General features: G+C 59.3%; 2 protein-coding genes across 3 annotated transcripts; both read left to right on the top strand.

The window, feature by feature from the left end:
* The first annotated feature begins 2,752 nt into the window (after positions 1–2,752).
* ABT1 (activator of basal transcription 1) lies at positions 2,753–5,204 on the top strand. Of its 2 annotated transcripts, none has more exons than XM_067552272.1 (4): positions 2,753–2,865; positions 3,322–3,549; positions 3,817–3,992; positions 4,142–5,204. In XM_067552272.1, the coding sequence occupies exons 2-4, from the start codon at positions 3,336–3,338 to the stop codon at positions 4,529–4,531; spliced, it is 780 nt and encodes a 259-aa protein (XP_067408373.1). In that variant the 5' UTR covers positions 2,753–2,865; positions 3,322–3,335; the 3' UTR covers positions 4,532–5,204. The 2 variants fall into 2 exon arrangements, with proteins under 2 accessions (XP_067408373.1, XP_067408374.1); XM_067552273.1 differs by having other exon boundaries at positions 2,850–2,958.
* Positions 5,205–7,161: 1,957 nt separating this feature from the next.
* On the top strand, positions 7,162–12,487 carry LOC137155886 (lysozyme C-like). The gene is made up of 4 exons (XM_067552340.1): positions 7,162–8,188; positions 9,439–9,600; positions 9,868–9,946; positions 12,066–12,487. Exons 1-4 carry the CDS (start codon positions 7,939–7,941, stop codon positions 12,130–12,132), a joined length of 558 nt encoding a protein of 185 aa, XP_067408441.1. The 5' UTR covers positions 7,162–7,938; the 3' UTR covers positions 12,133–12,487.
* Positions 12,488–16,738: the final 4,251 nt, after the last annotated feature.

Below are 16,738 nucleotides of genomic sequence, written 5' to 3'. Positions count from 1 at the left end.
CCCTCCTTTTCTCAATTAAATCATGCCTCTTAATTACAGTAAAAGGCCGAGCCTTTGCCCAGCTCACAGAAGGAGCGTCCCAGGCGGCTGGCGGAGGGGCCCGGCCTTGGGTGCAGGCCGGCCTCTGGGCAGGATTTGGCTGTATTAGCAGGGGAAGGAGACAGCTGCCCAGCTAACGCACCCGGGGGGGGGGGGGGGGTCCGGATTAGGGGAGAGAGATGGGAATTAGGAGCGATGGGCTGGATGGAGCGAGAGTGGAGGGGAAACGTCCCCCCCCCCCCATCACGGGCCTAATTCCAAGAGCCATTAGTCCTTATTAAACAGGATCGGCTGCTAAAACCCTGGAGATGTTTCTATCTGCCCTCTGGGTAGCCGGGCTGTGTCTCTGTCCAGCCCCGTACACACCCACCTCTCTCTCTTGCTAGCCCCGTACACCCCCTCTATCTATCGATCTCTGGCTCTGGGTCGGGGCAGGCTTGCCAGGCCCATGGGTCTGATCTGGGGCAGCAGGCAGGGGGCGGATGACGCTCCCTGGGCCCACAGAGGCCTCCCCCCACCCTGTCCCACTCGAGAACTGGCCGAGCCCCCGCACGGAGGGGAAGGCTGGTGGCCCTGTGTCATTCCCAGCCTCCATGGACCCCGGCTGGTTCATTCTCGCGAACTCCCCGGCCTCCGTGGGGCTGCCCCCCCACTTCTCCCCCCCCAGTGGCTCTTAGACCAGCCTCGCCCAGTCCCCTTTGCAGATCCACTAGGGCGGCCGGGCCCTTTCCCTCCGCAGGTGTCTCTGTGCCAGGCCGGAGCTCTGCTCCCAGCAGCCGCGCGACCCCGCAGGTAATCCCCTGCAGCTCCCGCCGGGATGGCCCAGGGGATTATGGCCCGTGGGGGCTGAAGGAGAAATCCCACTAGCATAATCCTGTTGTTCTTTCCCCAGCCCGAGCTGGCCGGGCTCCTCCCCAGCCTTGCCGCCAGCGCTCCAGATGGCTGCACACCCAGCAGGGCGACGGGGAAACTGAGGGCACACAGGCAGGCAGGGAACCCGAGAATCATGACTCTCAGCGCCCCTGCGCCAAACACAAGACCCCACTCCCCTCTCAGAGCTGGGGAGAGAACCAGGAGTCCTGGCTCCCAGCCCCCCCTGCTCTAACCACTAGACCCCACTCCCCTCCCAGAGCCGGGGAGAGAACCCAGGAGTCCCAGCTCCCAGGCCTGTATCTTGAGCTGGGAAAGCCTCCTGTCCCTGTAGGAAGCTCTCCTTCGTGTAGCCACGTCTCCGGCCGGCTCCCGCCCTGGGCCTGCGAAGGGTCGGTGATTCCAGCGGTGCCAGATTACCATCTACTGGGGAACGGCGTGAACTGCTGCTCCGTGCTCCCTCTGGGAATGGTGGTGAGTGGGACCCCCCAGTGCTGGCCAGCCTTCTCCAACAGCGCCCAGCGAACTTGGGCACCTCCCTGCAGACCTTCCCCCCCAGGGGACCCTGCCGGCCCCAAATCTCTCGCCACTCTTGGAATCGCTTGGGGGAGGGGCGGATGTGATAGAGAGCTGTGAAATCAGGAACGGTGTGGGAAAAGTGAGTGGAGGAGTGTTATTTACCCTTCCCCGTCACACGAAACCAGGGGTCACCCCATGAATTGAACAGACAGTGGGTTTACAACAAACAAGAGGACATGCTTTTCCACACAAAAGGCACGGTTAATCTGTGGAACTCCCTGCCAGGGGATGTTGGGATGGCCAAAAGTATAACTGGGTTCAAAAAAGCAGTGGAGAAGTTCCTGGAGGATTGGGCCGTCAATGGCTGTTCACCAAGATGGAGGGGGTGCTGGCATCGGGGCTGGATGTTGCCTGGCCAGCAACCCACCACATGGCTCCACAGGCATGGGAGAAGGATGGTCTTGGAGCTTTAAAAGAGCTGGCCAAGGAGTTGGTTTTCAATACGTCTTGGAGCACTGGGGGAAGGCGCAGAAGATTGGCAGACAGCGAATGTTTGGCCAATTTTTAAAAAGGATGAATGGGCCCACCCGGGGAATTACAGGCCCATCCTCTGGACACGGAGCCGGGGCAAGATAATGGAGCGGCCCATGCAGGCCTCGGTTAATAAAGAACAGAAGGAAGGTGACGTAACTCATGCCAATCAATGTGGAGGGAGTGGGGCAGGGCCTGTCTCTCGCCGTGCGTATGTGCAGCACCCGGCGCCATGGTTCCCTGAGCTCAGCTGGGCACGCCTCTGATGCACATGGCAAATTTTCCACCGGTTGCACAACTGGCCAGACACAGGCTGGGTTTTTCCCCTGCCCTCCTTTCCCCTGAAGCATGAGGGATCTGGGCAGCTGGGGCCTGGACGCCGGACCGGTGCTATGAGACAGGCCGCGGGATCCTTCTCCCAGTCGCCTGGCTGACGTGCTCTGCAGATTTGGGGTGCGGTCGTGGGAAAGGTTCCCCCCAGATCCGGTGAACAGCCACGGGCGTTCGGCCTCTCCTGGTCTCCAGCCGCTGAGTCCCCCGAGGGCCAACGTGCCCTGGCAGATGGGGAAACTGAGGCAAGGGGCGGCCCCTTCCCTCAACCCCTCCCCCGTGCCTGCCCCGGCTCCGCCCCCGCTTCCCCCTGGGCGTTCTGACCCCGCCCCCACGTCCTCCTGGGCGTTCTGACCCCGCCCCCGGCTCCGCCCCCGCTTCCCCCTGGGCGTTCTGACCCCGCCCCCTCGCCTCCCTGTCTACGCCTCCATTTCCTCTTGAACGTTCTGGCCCCGCCCCCTTCGCCGTGCCGTTGGTTTCCGTTTCCGGTCGCGTTTTGTCCCACCTGGGCCCGGCTGCGGCCGGCCCGGGCCGTAACGTGACGTGCGGTCGGTCGACGGGGTGGATCGAGTGTCGGTGAGGGGGGGCCGGCGTGGGGCTGGGGTCCCGTCACGTGGTAGGGGCTGGGTGGGGGTAGGCGGCGGCGCACGTGGATCTGTGGGGCTGGAGGTGAGGAGGGGGCTGGCTCAGGGAGCGAGTCCTACCCTGGGGGGAAGGGCGGCAGGGGGTTGGAGTGGGGCGGGGCGGGGGTGGGCGAGGAGGAAGGGGGGGGGTGGCCGGGAGAGCTGGGGGGCAGGCGCAGGCGGGGGGGCAGCAGAGACCATGGGGTCTGGGGGGGTCTGCGGGCTGGCGGCGGAGGGGGACGGGGCTGTGGGGTGGAGAAGATACGGAGGGTGGGGAATGCTGGGGGGCTATGGGGTGGGCAGATAGGAGACTGGGGGGGCATATGGGGCAATAGGGCAGGGCAGCGTGGGCGACACGGGGGTCAGGGGCCACCTGAGTCTGGAGCTAACCCCCCCCCCCCGTTGGCAGGGGCAGCGCCCGGGATGCTGGAGGAGCTGCAGGGGCTGCCGGAGGCCGAGCAGGGGGCAGGTGAGGAGGGGGGCCCCCCACCAGGCGCCCCTGATCCCCCCCGGGGTAAGAAGATCTTGCCGGGCATCCTGTACCTAGGGCACATCCCGCCCCGCTTCCGGCCCCGGCACGTCCGCAACCTGCTCAGCGTCCACGGGGAGGTCGGACGCATCTTCCTGCAGCCTGAGGGTGAGTCCATGGGGCAGGGAGCGGGGTGGGGGGGCTGAGCGGGGGGCTGGGGGTGCTCACCTCTGGCAATCAGTGTCGGGTGGGGGGTGCCCTCCTTTGGCAGTCAGGACCGGGTGCTGGGCTGAAAATATATTGTGGCGTTATGTGCAGCCGTTCCCCAGCTGCCCTGCCCCAGAAGTGGCTGCATCCCAGCGCCGGGCGGGCCTGTGTGTGGCAGGGGTTGGTGGTGGGGGGGGTACGGCAGGGACTGATCTCTCCGTCCCTCAGAGCGGTTCGTCCGGAAGAGGAAGAAGAAAGCCGGCGCCAAGGCCAAGAACTACACGGAGGGCTGGGTGGAGTTCAGGGACAAGCGGGTGGCCAAGCTGGTGGCCGCCAGTCTGCACAACACGCCCATGGGCACCCGCCGGAGGAGCCGCTTCCACTACGACCTCTGGAATATAAAGGTACCAGCTCCGGGGCAGGGAGTGAGGTCTAGTGGTTAGGGGGGGAGGGGGCGCCAGGACTCCGGGGTTCTCTCCCCGGCCCCGGGTGGGGAGTGGGGTCCAGCGGCTCCGAGACAGTGAGGTGTCCGTCTGTCCTTTCCTCCCCGCAGTACCTGCACCGCTTCAAGTGGCCGCACCTGAGCGAGCGGCTGGCTTACGAGCGCCAGGTGCGCCAGCAGCGCCTGCGGGCCGAGATCTCCCAGGCCAAGCGGGAGACCAGCTTCTACCTGCGCAGCGTGGAGACCAGCCGGCGCTTCGCCCGCCGGGCCGCCGGCGCCCCTGGGCCCGCCGGCGGGGAGGAGAAGAGCTGGGGCTTCCTGCAGCGCCCCACGGAGGAGGAGATTCAGCGGCGCAAGGCGGGCGGGCGGCGGCTGCGGGGGCAGCTGGCCAAGGCCCGGGAGATCCAGCTGAAATCCCAGACCAGCCGCTCCCTGCTGGCCAAGATTTTCAACGCCACGGACGCTGCCTCGCAGGAGGCCCCCGGGGGCCCGGATCTGTAGCGACAACACTTGGTGCTGGGGGGCACGGGGCGGGGGGCCGGCAGAGGGTGCGCTCCACGGGCGGTCAACGCCAGGCACCATGGGGCGCTGTGCTGCGGGGCGGCGAGGCGCTCCAGGACTCCTGGGTTCAATCCCTGGCACCTGGAGGAGAGTGGGGGCTAGTGGTGAGAGCCGGGGAGCCAGGACACCTGACACTCCTCTTTCAGCCTGTGGCGAGTTGGGGTTTCAGTTTTGGGGAGCTGGCCGGGGCTGTGGCCTGGGGGGACCCGCTCGGAAGCCCCTGCTGGACCCCATCTGCCCCTTGGCTCTGGGGCCGTGGGAATTTGTTCCCCCGCAGCAGCCGCTCATTCCTCAGCCCCCATGGTCAGGCTTTGAAGACCATTTGTCTCAGCGCAGCCCAGCATGTCTCGGCTCGGGCCGGTCCCTGCCACGGCCGTGCCCAGCTGCTGGTTTCCTGTGGGGACGCACGGTCTGGGATAGATCCCGGCTCCTCATCTGTCCCTACGCCGAGACCGTGGCTTGCCAACAAAAACCTCGTTTGTAGCCCGCGGGGCCAGCCTGGTCGCCTGGCCCCTCGGACTGTGGCCCTGTGTGTTTAACACCCCACGTGACCCGAGGGCTCGCTGGTCCCTCCTGCTGATTGTGATTAAAAAACAGAGCAAGAGAAAATGAAGGTGGCCTCTGTTAGGTTTATTACGAACCGGCCGAGCGCGCCGCCTCCAAGTGCGGCTGTGGATGGGGAAGCGGTGGCTGGTGGGCGGGTTTCTAGGGGGGCCTTTTTCAACCGTTCTCTGTTTAACACTTTGATCAATGAGCCGGCCTGGAATGTCAAATCCGCCCTGCTGAAAGGTGCAGCCGACCTCCAACTGGGGGGAGCAGTCAAGGACGTGGAGGACAGCCGCTGATCTCGGGGCGATGTGGATGGCTGGGGCAACTGGGTGCGAGCAAACAGTGTGTGGCTGAATGCGGCTAAATGGAAACGTGGAGGGTTGGGACGAAGGAGGGCGGCCGTGATCCGGGGCCGCTTTGTCTCCATTTGTTCTGGGGCTGCCACCCTTCAGCTTCAAAGGCTGATCTCCCCCCTCTTCCCCCTTACTCCGCTGCGTGGGGTTTGCCCTCCTCCCCCACTGTCTTCCTTTCAGGCTACCCCCCTCCACCAGCTCTTGGCCAGCCCACCCGAGCACTATGTTTCAGGCAGAGCAAAAGAGTCTCCTGGCCGGGGCATGTTAACCAGTGGAACTCCCTGCCCCAGGATCAAAAAGAACCCTGGAGACGGTAGGGGATAGCAGCCACAGCAGTGTCACGGGACGAGGGATGTATGGACAGAACAGAGAGAGGCCATGTATCCCCTCCCCCCACCTGTGATCCAGGGACCCCTCCCCCCCAGGATAAAGGCTTTGACTGTGGCTCTATCTCCTGGCCCACGAGCTGCCGTGGATCTGGAGTTTTACTGACCTGAGCCCACCCTCAGCCCCCCCGAACCAAGCCAAGTCCCTCCAGAACACCCCGATCTTGGCTGGTGTAGCCCCCCGGCCTGGCACAGCAGAGCTCCTGCCCTTAACCGGGACAGGGCGCCAGCCAGGCCAACCTTAGCCTAGGCCCTGGGCTGGTTCCCCCCCCTCTTGGTGCTGGAACGGCTGCCCTGAGTTTCCCCCAGCATCCAGGCTGCCCAGCTGGTTCTGTAGCAGCCCAGCGCCCGGCCGGGATCTCTCGGTTGCTTTCCCAAATTCTGGCACCGGCGGTGAAGTCAGACCCAGCTTGGCCTCGCCGTGGGAGCTCCCGGGGAGTTGCTGGAGCCCGGCGGCTCAGTCATGGACTCATTGAGCCCCTCCTGGCGCAGTGTCACCCCTTGGGGGTCTGGCACCGGGACGTGGGTCGTGCCCTGGCGGTGGATTATCACTGGGTGTGGTCCTGGAGACACTGGCTGACCTTGGCTCGCTCTCTGATCGGCTCCCAACGGTCCCCATCCCTGCCCCTGCTTGATCCCTTATCGCCCCCCCTTGCCTTGTGTGATGGGGCCCTCGCTCGGGGGTGGGGTGGGCTGATCTGTGCAGCGCCTGGCACGATGGGGCCCCGATCTCGGTCGGTTGCTGTTTGTCCCCAGCGTGCCGGTCTCTGCGGTGGCACGGGGTGTCTCTGACGCAGGCAGCCGGGCGCTCGGCGTCCGGACTCCTGTCAGATGGGCCGGGGCTGGCGGGGGCCAGGGGAGATAAGAACCTGTTTGCTTTGACTGGAGAGCGGCCAGGAACGCTCCCACCTGCCGGGCTGGGGCAGAGGGGTGCAATGGGGAGGGGGCTTGGGCTAGTGGTTAGAGCAGGGGGCTGGGGGCCAGGACTCCTGGGTTCTCTCCCCTGTGCTGGGAGGAGAGTGGGGGCTAGTGGTTAGAGCAGGGGAGCCAGGATGCCTGACAATCTCCCTCCAGCCTGTGGCGAGTTGGGCACTGAGTTTTGGGGAGCTGGCCGGGGCTCTGGCCTGGGGGGACCGGCTAGGGGCGGGGTGGTGCCCTGGGGTGAATCCAAAGCAGGATTCACTGGGAGGAGGCTGAGGATGGGGTGGAGCCTGGATTAATTTAAACCATGCAGGGGCCTCAGGGTGGGGGGGTCCCGTCCGGTCACTGGCTAGCCTGATTCCTCACCCCTGCCCTGGCCCCCTGTGCCCCATGGCTCTGGGCCACAGGAATTTGCCCCCCCCGCAGTGGCGGCTCGTTCCTTATCCTTGTTGGCAGGCTGTGCCACGGGGCCCCCGCTCTGGGGTGTGGTGCTGGGATCCGTGCAGCGCCTGGCGCGATGGGGCCCCGATCTCGGTCAGCTGCTGTTCGTCCCCAGCGTGCCAGTCTCCGGGGTGGCACGGGGTGTCTCTGACGCAGGCAGCCGGGCGCTCGGCGTCCGGACTCCTGTCAGAGGGGCCGGGGCTGGCGGCGCCTGGCGGGGGCCGGGGAAGATAAGAGCCTGTTTGCTTTGACTGGAGAGGGGCCGGGAACGCTCCCACCCGCCGTGCCGGGCTGGGGGGGTGTGATGGGGCGGGGGCTGGATCCCCCCACTTCTCCCCAGCAAATGTCTGTCTCTGGGCCTAGCCGCGTTCACTGCAGCCTCACCCCCTGCGTTACCCCTCCCTGCACCCCGGTATTGGGGGAAACTGAGGCTCAGAGCCTACGCCCAGCTCCAAAGAGGTGGCCGGGGACCCAGCCTGCGTGTCCCAGCTTGGGGAGCCCGGAGAGACTAAAAGTGAGGCATGGGGGTGGCCCCACAGAAAGGAAGTAGCACGTTCTAGATAGAACCCAGGCGTCCTGGTTTTCAGCGCACCCCCCACCCTCTGATCACTAGCCCCCACTGCCCTCCCAGAGCCGGGGGGAGAAGCCAGGCGTCCTGGCTCCCAGCCATACCCGCGATGCCCTTGTGGTTCTGGGCATGGCGGCGACCTTGGCCAAGGGCGTGGGGCAGCGGACGGGGCTGTATAAAGCCGGGACGGCCAGCGCCCGGGCCCCACTGCTCAGTTCGGCTGCCCTCCACCGCGTGGAGATGAAGGCCCTCGTGCTGCTCGCCCTGCTGGCCTGCCTGGTGCCGGGGGGCCAGGGGATGTACTACACCCGCTGTGGGCTCGCCCAGACGCTGCAGCAGCTGGGCCTGGACGGATACATGGGCTACAGCCTGGCCAACTGTGAGTGACCCCCCAGCATACGCGGCTCCTCCGCCCCAGACCTTCCCCTTCCCTTTGCCTTCGACAGGGCCGCAGGGGGCAAAAATGAGGGTTTTAGGCATTCCCTCCCTCCCCAGTTTTAACTACATTTTCACAGCTGCAGGGGTTTTTTGGGAGGGGGGAGGCCAAGCAGGCGGCCAGACAATAATGATCTAATCAGGGACGCCGAGATTCAACACGGCGACGTTTATAACCAGTAACACTAGGCTTGGGAGATGCCGGTTATTGGGGTTCCCATAGTGTCGACGGGTCGGAGCAATGCTTGGCCTCACACCTGGGTTTGTAAGCTGGTTACGTTTTCACCGTTGCACAAAATTGTGTTTCGAGCCGTTTTTTGTCCAACTTTTGTCCAGGTCGATGTTCCCAGTTGATGGGTTTGAAGCATTTTCCCCATCTCCAGCCAGTTACGTTTTCATCATTGTGCAAAATTATGGGTTTAGACCCTTTCCCCCCATTTTTGTCCAGTTACATTGTCCCAGTTGCACAAAATGATGGTTCGGAGCATTTATTCTGTGTCTGTCCATTGAAATGTTCACGGTTGTGCAAAACTGCGTTTTAAGCCTTATTATTTTGAGCCATTTTGAGCCATTTAAATGGTCCCAGCTGTGCCAAATGGACGGGTTTAACCATTGTATTTGTGTTGATAGCCATGTTCAGAGCTGCGGGACGTTGTAGGACGGTTCGACGGGGGGAGGCGTGGCCAGACAATAATTATTTATCGACAGTAGACGTTGAGAGTCACCAAGGATAAAGCTTTATAGCCGTTACGCCGCAAATAGCCAACGTCACATGGCAAACGCTGCTCTGTTCTCTGGCTGCATGCGTCTCACTTCCTTTGTATGATCACAACTAAAAATGTTTTGACCTCAGTTTGCGGCTGGCCGGTGAAACCGACAGTTACCGACATTTACCGGTAAAAATATGATTCCTCCAAGCCAAATTCTTTCCATCCGCTGCCCCTGTCTCCGGCAGAGCCCAGCCCAAACAACCGCCCAAGGTGCTCTGCTTTCGGAGCAACCTGGCTTCAAGAGCTCCAGGCGGAGACTGGCGCTGATTGCCAGGGCGCCCTCCATAAATATAGTGCATCGGGCTGACAACAAGCGGCGCGTGTTCCAAGCTTGCCCACTGACCACGGGTGTGCGTCACAGCGCCACCTGCTGACCGTGCCCCACCATAACAAGCTGAGCTCTCTCTCTCTCTCTTTGACTCAGGGGTCTGCATGGCTGCCCACGAGAGCAGCTACAACACCGCGGCCACCCACTACAACAGCTACGACGGCAGCACCGACTTCGGCATCTTCCAGATCAATAGCCGCTACTGGTGCCAGTACGGCAATGAGTACAGCTCCAACATCTGCCAAATATCCTGCAACGGTGAGGCCGGGATAGAGATCCTCTCTCTGAGGGAGTCTTGTATGGCTGTTCCCCCACTGCCCCGCCCCAGAGGTGGCTGCATCTCAGCCATCCTAGTGTGGCTGCATCTCAGTGCATATATTGAATTTGTCTAGCCTGGGATCTGTCTGGGTGGAAATGTCACCTGTGTGATAAATGGGGCAGTGGGTTTGGGGTGGGAGTGACTGAGGGGTCTGGGATCCCCCCGGCTCCGGCCGTCCCCCCACTCACCCACCCTCCCTCCCGCAGCCTTGCTGAGCGACAACATCTCGGCGGACGTTGAATGCGCTAAGATCATCGCCAGGGATTCCAACGGCATGGGCGCCTGGTAAGGGGGCATGGCTTGGAGGGCAGGCGGGGGTGGGGGCTGGGCAGATCGAGGTTCACTTCTCCCAAGGGTGGATTGTCCCAGGGGAGTGAGGTACCAGGCAGCACAACTCGACACATAATACAGTACTAAAACACACAACCCAGTGCAACACACCACAGCTCAGTGCAATACACAGCAACACAACCCAGTGCAACACACCACAACGCAATGCGATACACAGCAACACAACCCAGTGCAACACACCACAACGCAATGCGATACACAGCAACACAACCCAGTGCAAAACACCACAGCTCAGTGCGATACACAGCAACACAACCCAATGTAAAACACCACACCTCAGTGCAATACACAGCAACACAACCCAGTGCAACACACCACAACTCCAAATCACACAGCACAGTGCAACAGAAGACAGAACACCAGGCCATGCAACACAACACAACTTACTCCAAAGCAACACAATGCTATGCAATACACAGCAGCACACCAAGCTGTGCAACACCACACGACAACGTACCCAGCTGCACAACTCCAAACCAAGCAGCCCAGCACAACACAAAATTCCACAATACAATTAACAGCAGCAGCCTCCCTTGCAACATACCTCACCACAATGCAACACCACACCACGCGATGCAATGCACATCAGCACAACTCCAAACCGTGCAACACAACACAAAGCCCCACAATACAGTGCAATCCAAACCAGCACACAAGCGACATTCAACACAATGCAACCCCGTACACAACACCACAAAAGCACCCAGCACTGCACAATGCGATGCACCACCAACCACGGCAAAGCGTAGCGATTTATTGCAGTACCCGCGGGATGAAAGCAGAACAGCAGCACACGGGACAGCGCAATGAAAATGCAACACAAGGCCAAAGGACACAACGTTGCGGGATGCAACATACCACCCCATTAAGCAGTGCAAATTCACAAAGGGCAATGCGGGGTCCGAATGAGACACAGATCAAGCTGTGCGTCGCAACACAATACACAACACCCCCTACCCCCGTGCAAAACAGCACACAACACAGCCAGTTAGATGGCCTGAGGGCTGGGACTCCTAGGTTCTATTCCCGTCTCTGCCACAGACTTCCTGGGAAAGACCCTACTCTGTGCCTCAGTTTCCCCACCTGTGATCATTTTTTGTCCCATTAGACTGTGAGCTCTTCAGGGCAGGGAGCATCTCTCACAATGGGGCCCTGGTCTCAGTCAGCGTCTGTTGTATTTAAGCCCCAGCTCCTGGAGTCATGTGTTTATAGGAGAATCTCAGCTTTATTATTTTTTGAAAGCCTATTTTTCGCCCTCATGATTGTGCCGGGAAATCTCAAAATTGTGAGCTGAGCGTGACCCGAGGGGGTCAGACCCCAGAGCTGCCCCTACACACGTGAGCAAAGAGTTCAAACAATTCCCATCGACATGTAGTCAAAGACACCTCCCCCCCAGATGTGCGTGGGAAAACAGCTGGTACAGACACTGCCACCCACCCACAGACAGTTGCACACTCTAGGGAAGAAAGAAAAGGACCCCAGAATGGTGCATTGTAAGAAAAAATACCCCCAAAACCTTCCTGATTTTTCTGCAAATCTCACAGATTTATTTTCTCTGATCTCCTGACTTTTCTGCAAATCTCATGGGTTTTTTAGTTTTGCTGCTAATCTCACAATTTTTCTGTGACTCCCTTGTGGGTTTGTTTGGTTTTTTTTTGCTAATCGTTTTTCTGAAAATCTCACTGTCTTTTTTGGTTAGTCTCAATTTTCTTTTTCTTTCTTTTTGCTGATCTGATGATTGTTTGCAGCCGGACTCGATTTGTGAGGGCTGGGCGCTGATACATAACGTGCAGCGCATCTAGGAGCTAATTTCTCCGCTCCTTAGCTGGCTACATAATCATTTTCCGTCAGCCCAGCACCTCGGGAGACAGGGGGTGCCAGTGCCCCTATTTCACAGGAGGGGAAACAGGCACGGGGCAGCAACATGACCTGCCCAGAGTCTGTGGCAGAATAACCCAGGTCTCACCTGACCAAGGCAAGTGCCCCAGCCCCTCGGCCGGGTTTTATGCGGCACCTAGACCGGGTGAAGGCTGATCTTTCTTTCCTCCATCAGGGTGGCCTGGAGGGCATATTGTGAAGGTCAGAATCTGTGGCAGTACGTGGAAGGATGCGGCGTGTGAGAGCTGCCCCGGGATCGGGCGCCCTAAATTCTCTGGGCCCTGGCTCGTCGCCTTTCTCCAGAGCTTTCCAAACAAATCACCACCCGCCCCCCCACCCCAATCCAGGACTGAGGCAGATCTAGTGGTTAGAGCAGGGAGCCAGGATTCCTGGGTTCTCTCCCCAGCTCTGCTCAATTGATATACAGAGGAGTATAATATTGGCCCTTCACCCACGTCTGGGGTGGGGTTGAAATAATGGGAGGTTTTCAGGCGGGAGCGGCACAGGAACACCGGGAGTGACCTCAGTGCTCATTGCACCTCCTCACTGCAGTCTGGGTTGGTTTTCAAGTTGATTCGATCATGCGTCTTCGGGTTCTTTTCCTATTAAAGTAGATTCCGCATCGTCGCTCCGTTCCTTCAATCATTCTTTCAGTAATACACAGCATACATTAACGGCCTGACATTGAAATGCAGCCACCTCTGGGGTGGGGCCGCTGGGGAACAGCCGCATATAATGCGACTGAGGGATGGCTTGCCCGGCGCTGAGATGCAGCCACCTCTGGGGCAGGGCGGCTGAGGAACAGCTGCACATAATACCTGGCCCTGAGAGTGCTGTGAACCTCATCCATTCCCCTGGGCTCCAGGCCTGTCTCATCTGAGAAAAGACCGCATAGCTTGTGGGTGCGGAGCTGTTCCTTGGTCAGGAAATAACTGTCCTGAGCCTTAAATCAGCTGCCAGGCTCATTCCATTATCCAGCCTCATATTCCCTCTGCAGCCCTCCATACACCCCCCCATACACCCCCCACCCCACCAGCCATCGCTCCCAACATCCCCCCAGTCATCTCCACACACATCCATCCATGCCCCCAGCTCTCCAGTCCTCTGCAAACACACGCCTCCATCCATCCCCATCTCCATCCATCCATCCATCCATCCCCATCTTTATCCATCCATCCATCCCCATCTCTTTCCATCCATCCATCCATCCATCCATCCCCAGCAGCAGGAACAGCTGCAGCTGGGAGTGTGTTGGGAAGCTGGGCCGGCGCCCCCAGGAACAGGCTCTGGAACCACTCGGGCGCAGCCAGTCAGGACTGTGGTTCCCGCAGTCGGTCTCTGTGGTGCTCCACACACACCTCCTGCGTCTGCCCTCGGAGCGTCCAGCCCCCTGCTCCGCCAGCAGCTCCCCCGTGAGTCCCCTGGATGGGACCTGGGGAGCTCCTACCCGCCCCCAAAGGGGCCGTGCACCCCAAGCGATTCACAGCCAGTGTGGAAATCAGACGGTTTATTACAGGATCACAGCGCAGAAAGACTTCGTTAGCAGCTTAATTAGACGTTACAGCAGCGACCAACTGGAGAACCTCAGAGCCCACTCTTGGGCCCCCCTTCCCCAGCCCCTCCCGGGGGCTGCCCTTCCCCCCAGCCGCCACCCAGCCACGCCTCTCTTACCCCGCCCCAGGCCTTCCTCTCTTTCCTGGCCAGATGTTACAGCCTGTTGCAGCTGGTTTGCCCCAGGAGGGCAGAGGGGTCTGGCTCTGGTCTGCGCACGTGGGGCTGGGGCAGCCCATGCACCCTCTAGTGTCTCTGCAATGATCACACACCCGGGTCCCATCACTGAAATACAGGAGTAACATATGGGGGAAACTGAGGCGCACGCACAGCACTCAGAGGAAACATTAGGAGCATCTCCACTTTGTCCCAGAAGGAAGTGATTCAAGTGTGGGATTGTGTCTGGCCAATGCTGGGCTGTCTTTGAAGGAAGCCATGGGGCGTTAAGCGGTGACGGCTGGAGTGAAAATTTGAGTGACAGCTGCAATGAGCCTGTGGATAGAGAAACACAAAGTCTGCAGTTACTGGCAGGGCTAAATCGGTGCCGGCAAAGAAGATGCTGTGTGAAAATGTTTGAATGGAAACGGAGCACTTTCAGTTCCTTCCTGGGGCTCCCCTTTTCTGTGACAGACACAACACTGCAATCCAATTTTTCATTTCATTCTGTTTCATTTTAAAAAACCTTTCATTTGCGTTAAAATAGTTGGTGTCTGTGCAGGGCCAGGCACCACAGGGCCCTGATCTGAATCGGAATCCGTTCAGCACCCGGCACAACAGGACCTTGATTTCAATGAAAGTCTGGAATAACATAGAAGCAATCAAAAGAAAACACTCGTTCCCATAACATATACACCTGAGGAACTCACTGCTGCAGGAATTCAAGATTTTTATAGAGAATTGCATGACCTGTAAATATCCGTAGCTATGGAAACTAATAAAGGGTGTCCAACCTCAGGTTTCAAGTCATAAACCCATGGTGGTCAAGCTCAGCTGATGAGATTCATTCAGTTTTCTTCCTCTCCTGCAAGATCCCGAGGACAGCTGCTCTAGAGAACAGGAACTGATACGGCCCAGGAAGACCGTGTCTGGTCATTATTGGGTGGGTGGGGAGATTTGCAGGACAGATCCCGCCTCCCCCCCCCCCCAAGATGTTATTTGACTCAGGGTTTTTGGTCAGTGTTCTCATCAGTCAAAACAAACGGCTCCGAGAAATAGCAGCTGTGTGGGTCCTAAGGCAGCAGGGTGTCTATGGTTAAAAGGGAAGAGATGCCTGGAAGAAGCGGGTGAGTAGATCTGGGTATATCTGAAAAGCCACGCTCCGTTTTCAACCAGGCATCACTTGCATTTCACCGGGCTCTCCTCCCACGCCAACATGTTTTCAACCAGCGTCATTCCAGCGACGTCAACAGAGCCACAATGGATTTACACTGAGCTGGCCGAGAACCAGGCCTATTGACTTGGCGGCGTTTTCCCTGCATAAGGACCGAGGAGTTGCTCTGTGAGAAAGGAGTGAAATTTTGATCCCAGGAAACAAAAGTGTTTTATTTACAGAGTCCCGATATAAGGTAGGAGGTCATGTTACGACAGGTTACAACCTTAGAAAGGAAACTTTAGAAAATGGATGCATGGGATGACTTGCTCAGTACTGAGATGCAGCCACCTCTGGGTTGGGGTAGCCAGGGAACAGCCACACATAACGCCACATGGGGATGGCTCACCTGGTGCTGAGATGCAGCTGGTTCTGAGGTGGACTGTGGCAATATGGGTGAGTTTCATTTTTCCAAAAGGGTTATAATTGGGGCTTGAAGTTTGCTGCCCGAAGGCCATGAGCTCTTACCTACACGTGCTTCGCTTTCCTGAAGAGGGATCGACTGCCTTTCACTATTAGGTACCCTCCAAAAACTGCACCTGCCAAGGGCACGGCCAGTACTGCTCCGAGAGGTGCTACTGCAGCTGCTGCTACGGAGCCGGCTCCGATCACCACGCCTGCGGCTACGTGGAGTTTTCCTGTTGCTATTCTTATTGGTTTTCTGCGTGGTCCAGGATCGGTCGCTTGCAAGGCTGGAATAAATAATATGGTTTTAACAGGGCCGCGAGTCACCTCATTGGCTGTCCCGATGACCGGCCAGGCCACAGATGGGTCGCTCAATTGTCAGACCTCCAACATGAAGCCGAAGAACTCAAGGGACCTTGTTCTCATCTCTCTGCCGGCCTTTTGGGGCCCCTGTGCTGGGCCATGTTAGTAGCTGTGACCCTTTCACTCCTTCCGCACATTTGATTTAGTTAGAGCTCACCTCTTCTTTTCGGCTCCTTATGATATTGACAAAGAGTCTGCCTGAATTCTAAGGCCCAGGACACGGGTCCTTCACTGATAAGCAGGGGTGCCGGAGTCCGGAAAGCCAGGGGGACTGCGGCACCCCCCTTGTTAACATGGGCATAGTTTGGGTGCCAGGGGGCCACATTGCCCCCACGAACTGCGAGCCTTGGGCAGGCGCAGAGCGGGACCGGCGGGATCTGTGCTTCGTGGCGATGATCAGCTCCTCCGTGGCAACGTTGCCTCCCCCTTTCTGTACGGGGCCCACGCTTTCCCTGACCTTTTTCTACCTGTAGAAACCCTTCTTGTTCCCCTTCACGTCCCTCGCTCCAGCTGTGCTTTGGCCTTCCTGATTTCACGCCTGCATGCGCGAGCAGTAATTTTATATTCCTCCCTCGTCATCTGTCCAAGCTTCTGCTTCTTGTCAGCTTCCTTTGTGTGTTTAAGCTGACCGAAGATTTCTCTGTTCAGCCAAGCCAGTCGCCTGCCATATTTGCTGTTCTTTCTGCACGTCGGGATGGTTTGCTCCTGCGCCCGCAATAAGGTTTCTTTAAAATACAGCCAGCTCTCTTGGATTCCTTTCCCCTCATATCAGCCTCCCAGGGGATCCTGCCCATCAGCTCCCTGAGGGAGTCAAAGTCTGCTTTTCTGAAGTCCAGGGGCCGTATCCTGCTGTTCTCCTTTCTTCCTTTTGGCAGGATCCTGAACTCGACCATCTCATGGTCCCTGCTGCCCAGGTTACCGCCCACTTCGACTTCCCCGACCAATTCCTCCCCCTTTGTGAGCAGCAGGTGAAGAGGAGCATGGCCCCTCGTTGGTTCCTCCAGCCCTTGCACCAGGAAGCTGTCCGCCACACTCGCTCTCCAAAACCTTCCTGGAGTGTCTGTGCTCTGCTGTCTTGCTCTCCCAGCAGATGTCCGGGTGATCGAAGTCCCCATGAGAACCAGGGCCTGTGATCTGGATTAAAGTCCCCCAGGGACTTC

The sequence above is a fragment of the Emydura macquarii genome, unplaced genomic scaffold (assembly GCF_026122565.2).
Source record: "Emydura macquarii macquarii isolate MOO-44397 ecotype Brisbane River unplaced genomic scaffold, CSIRO-AGI_Emac_v2 contig_1386, whole genome shotgun sequence".
Taxonomy (NCBI): domain Eukaryota; kingdom Metazoa; phylum Chordata; order Testudines; family Chelidae; genus Emydura; species Emydura macquarii.
Note: the sequence above shows the minus strand (reverse complement) of the source record. Positions and strands in the feature narration are given on the sequence as shown.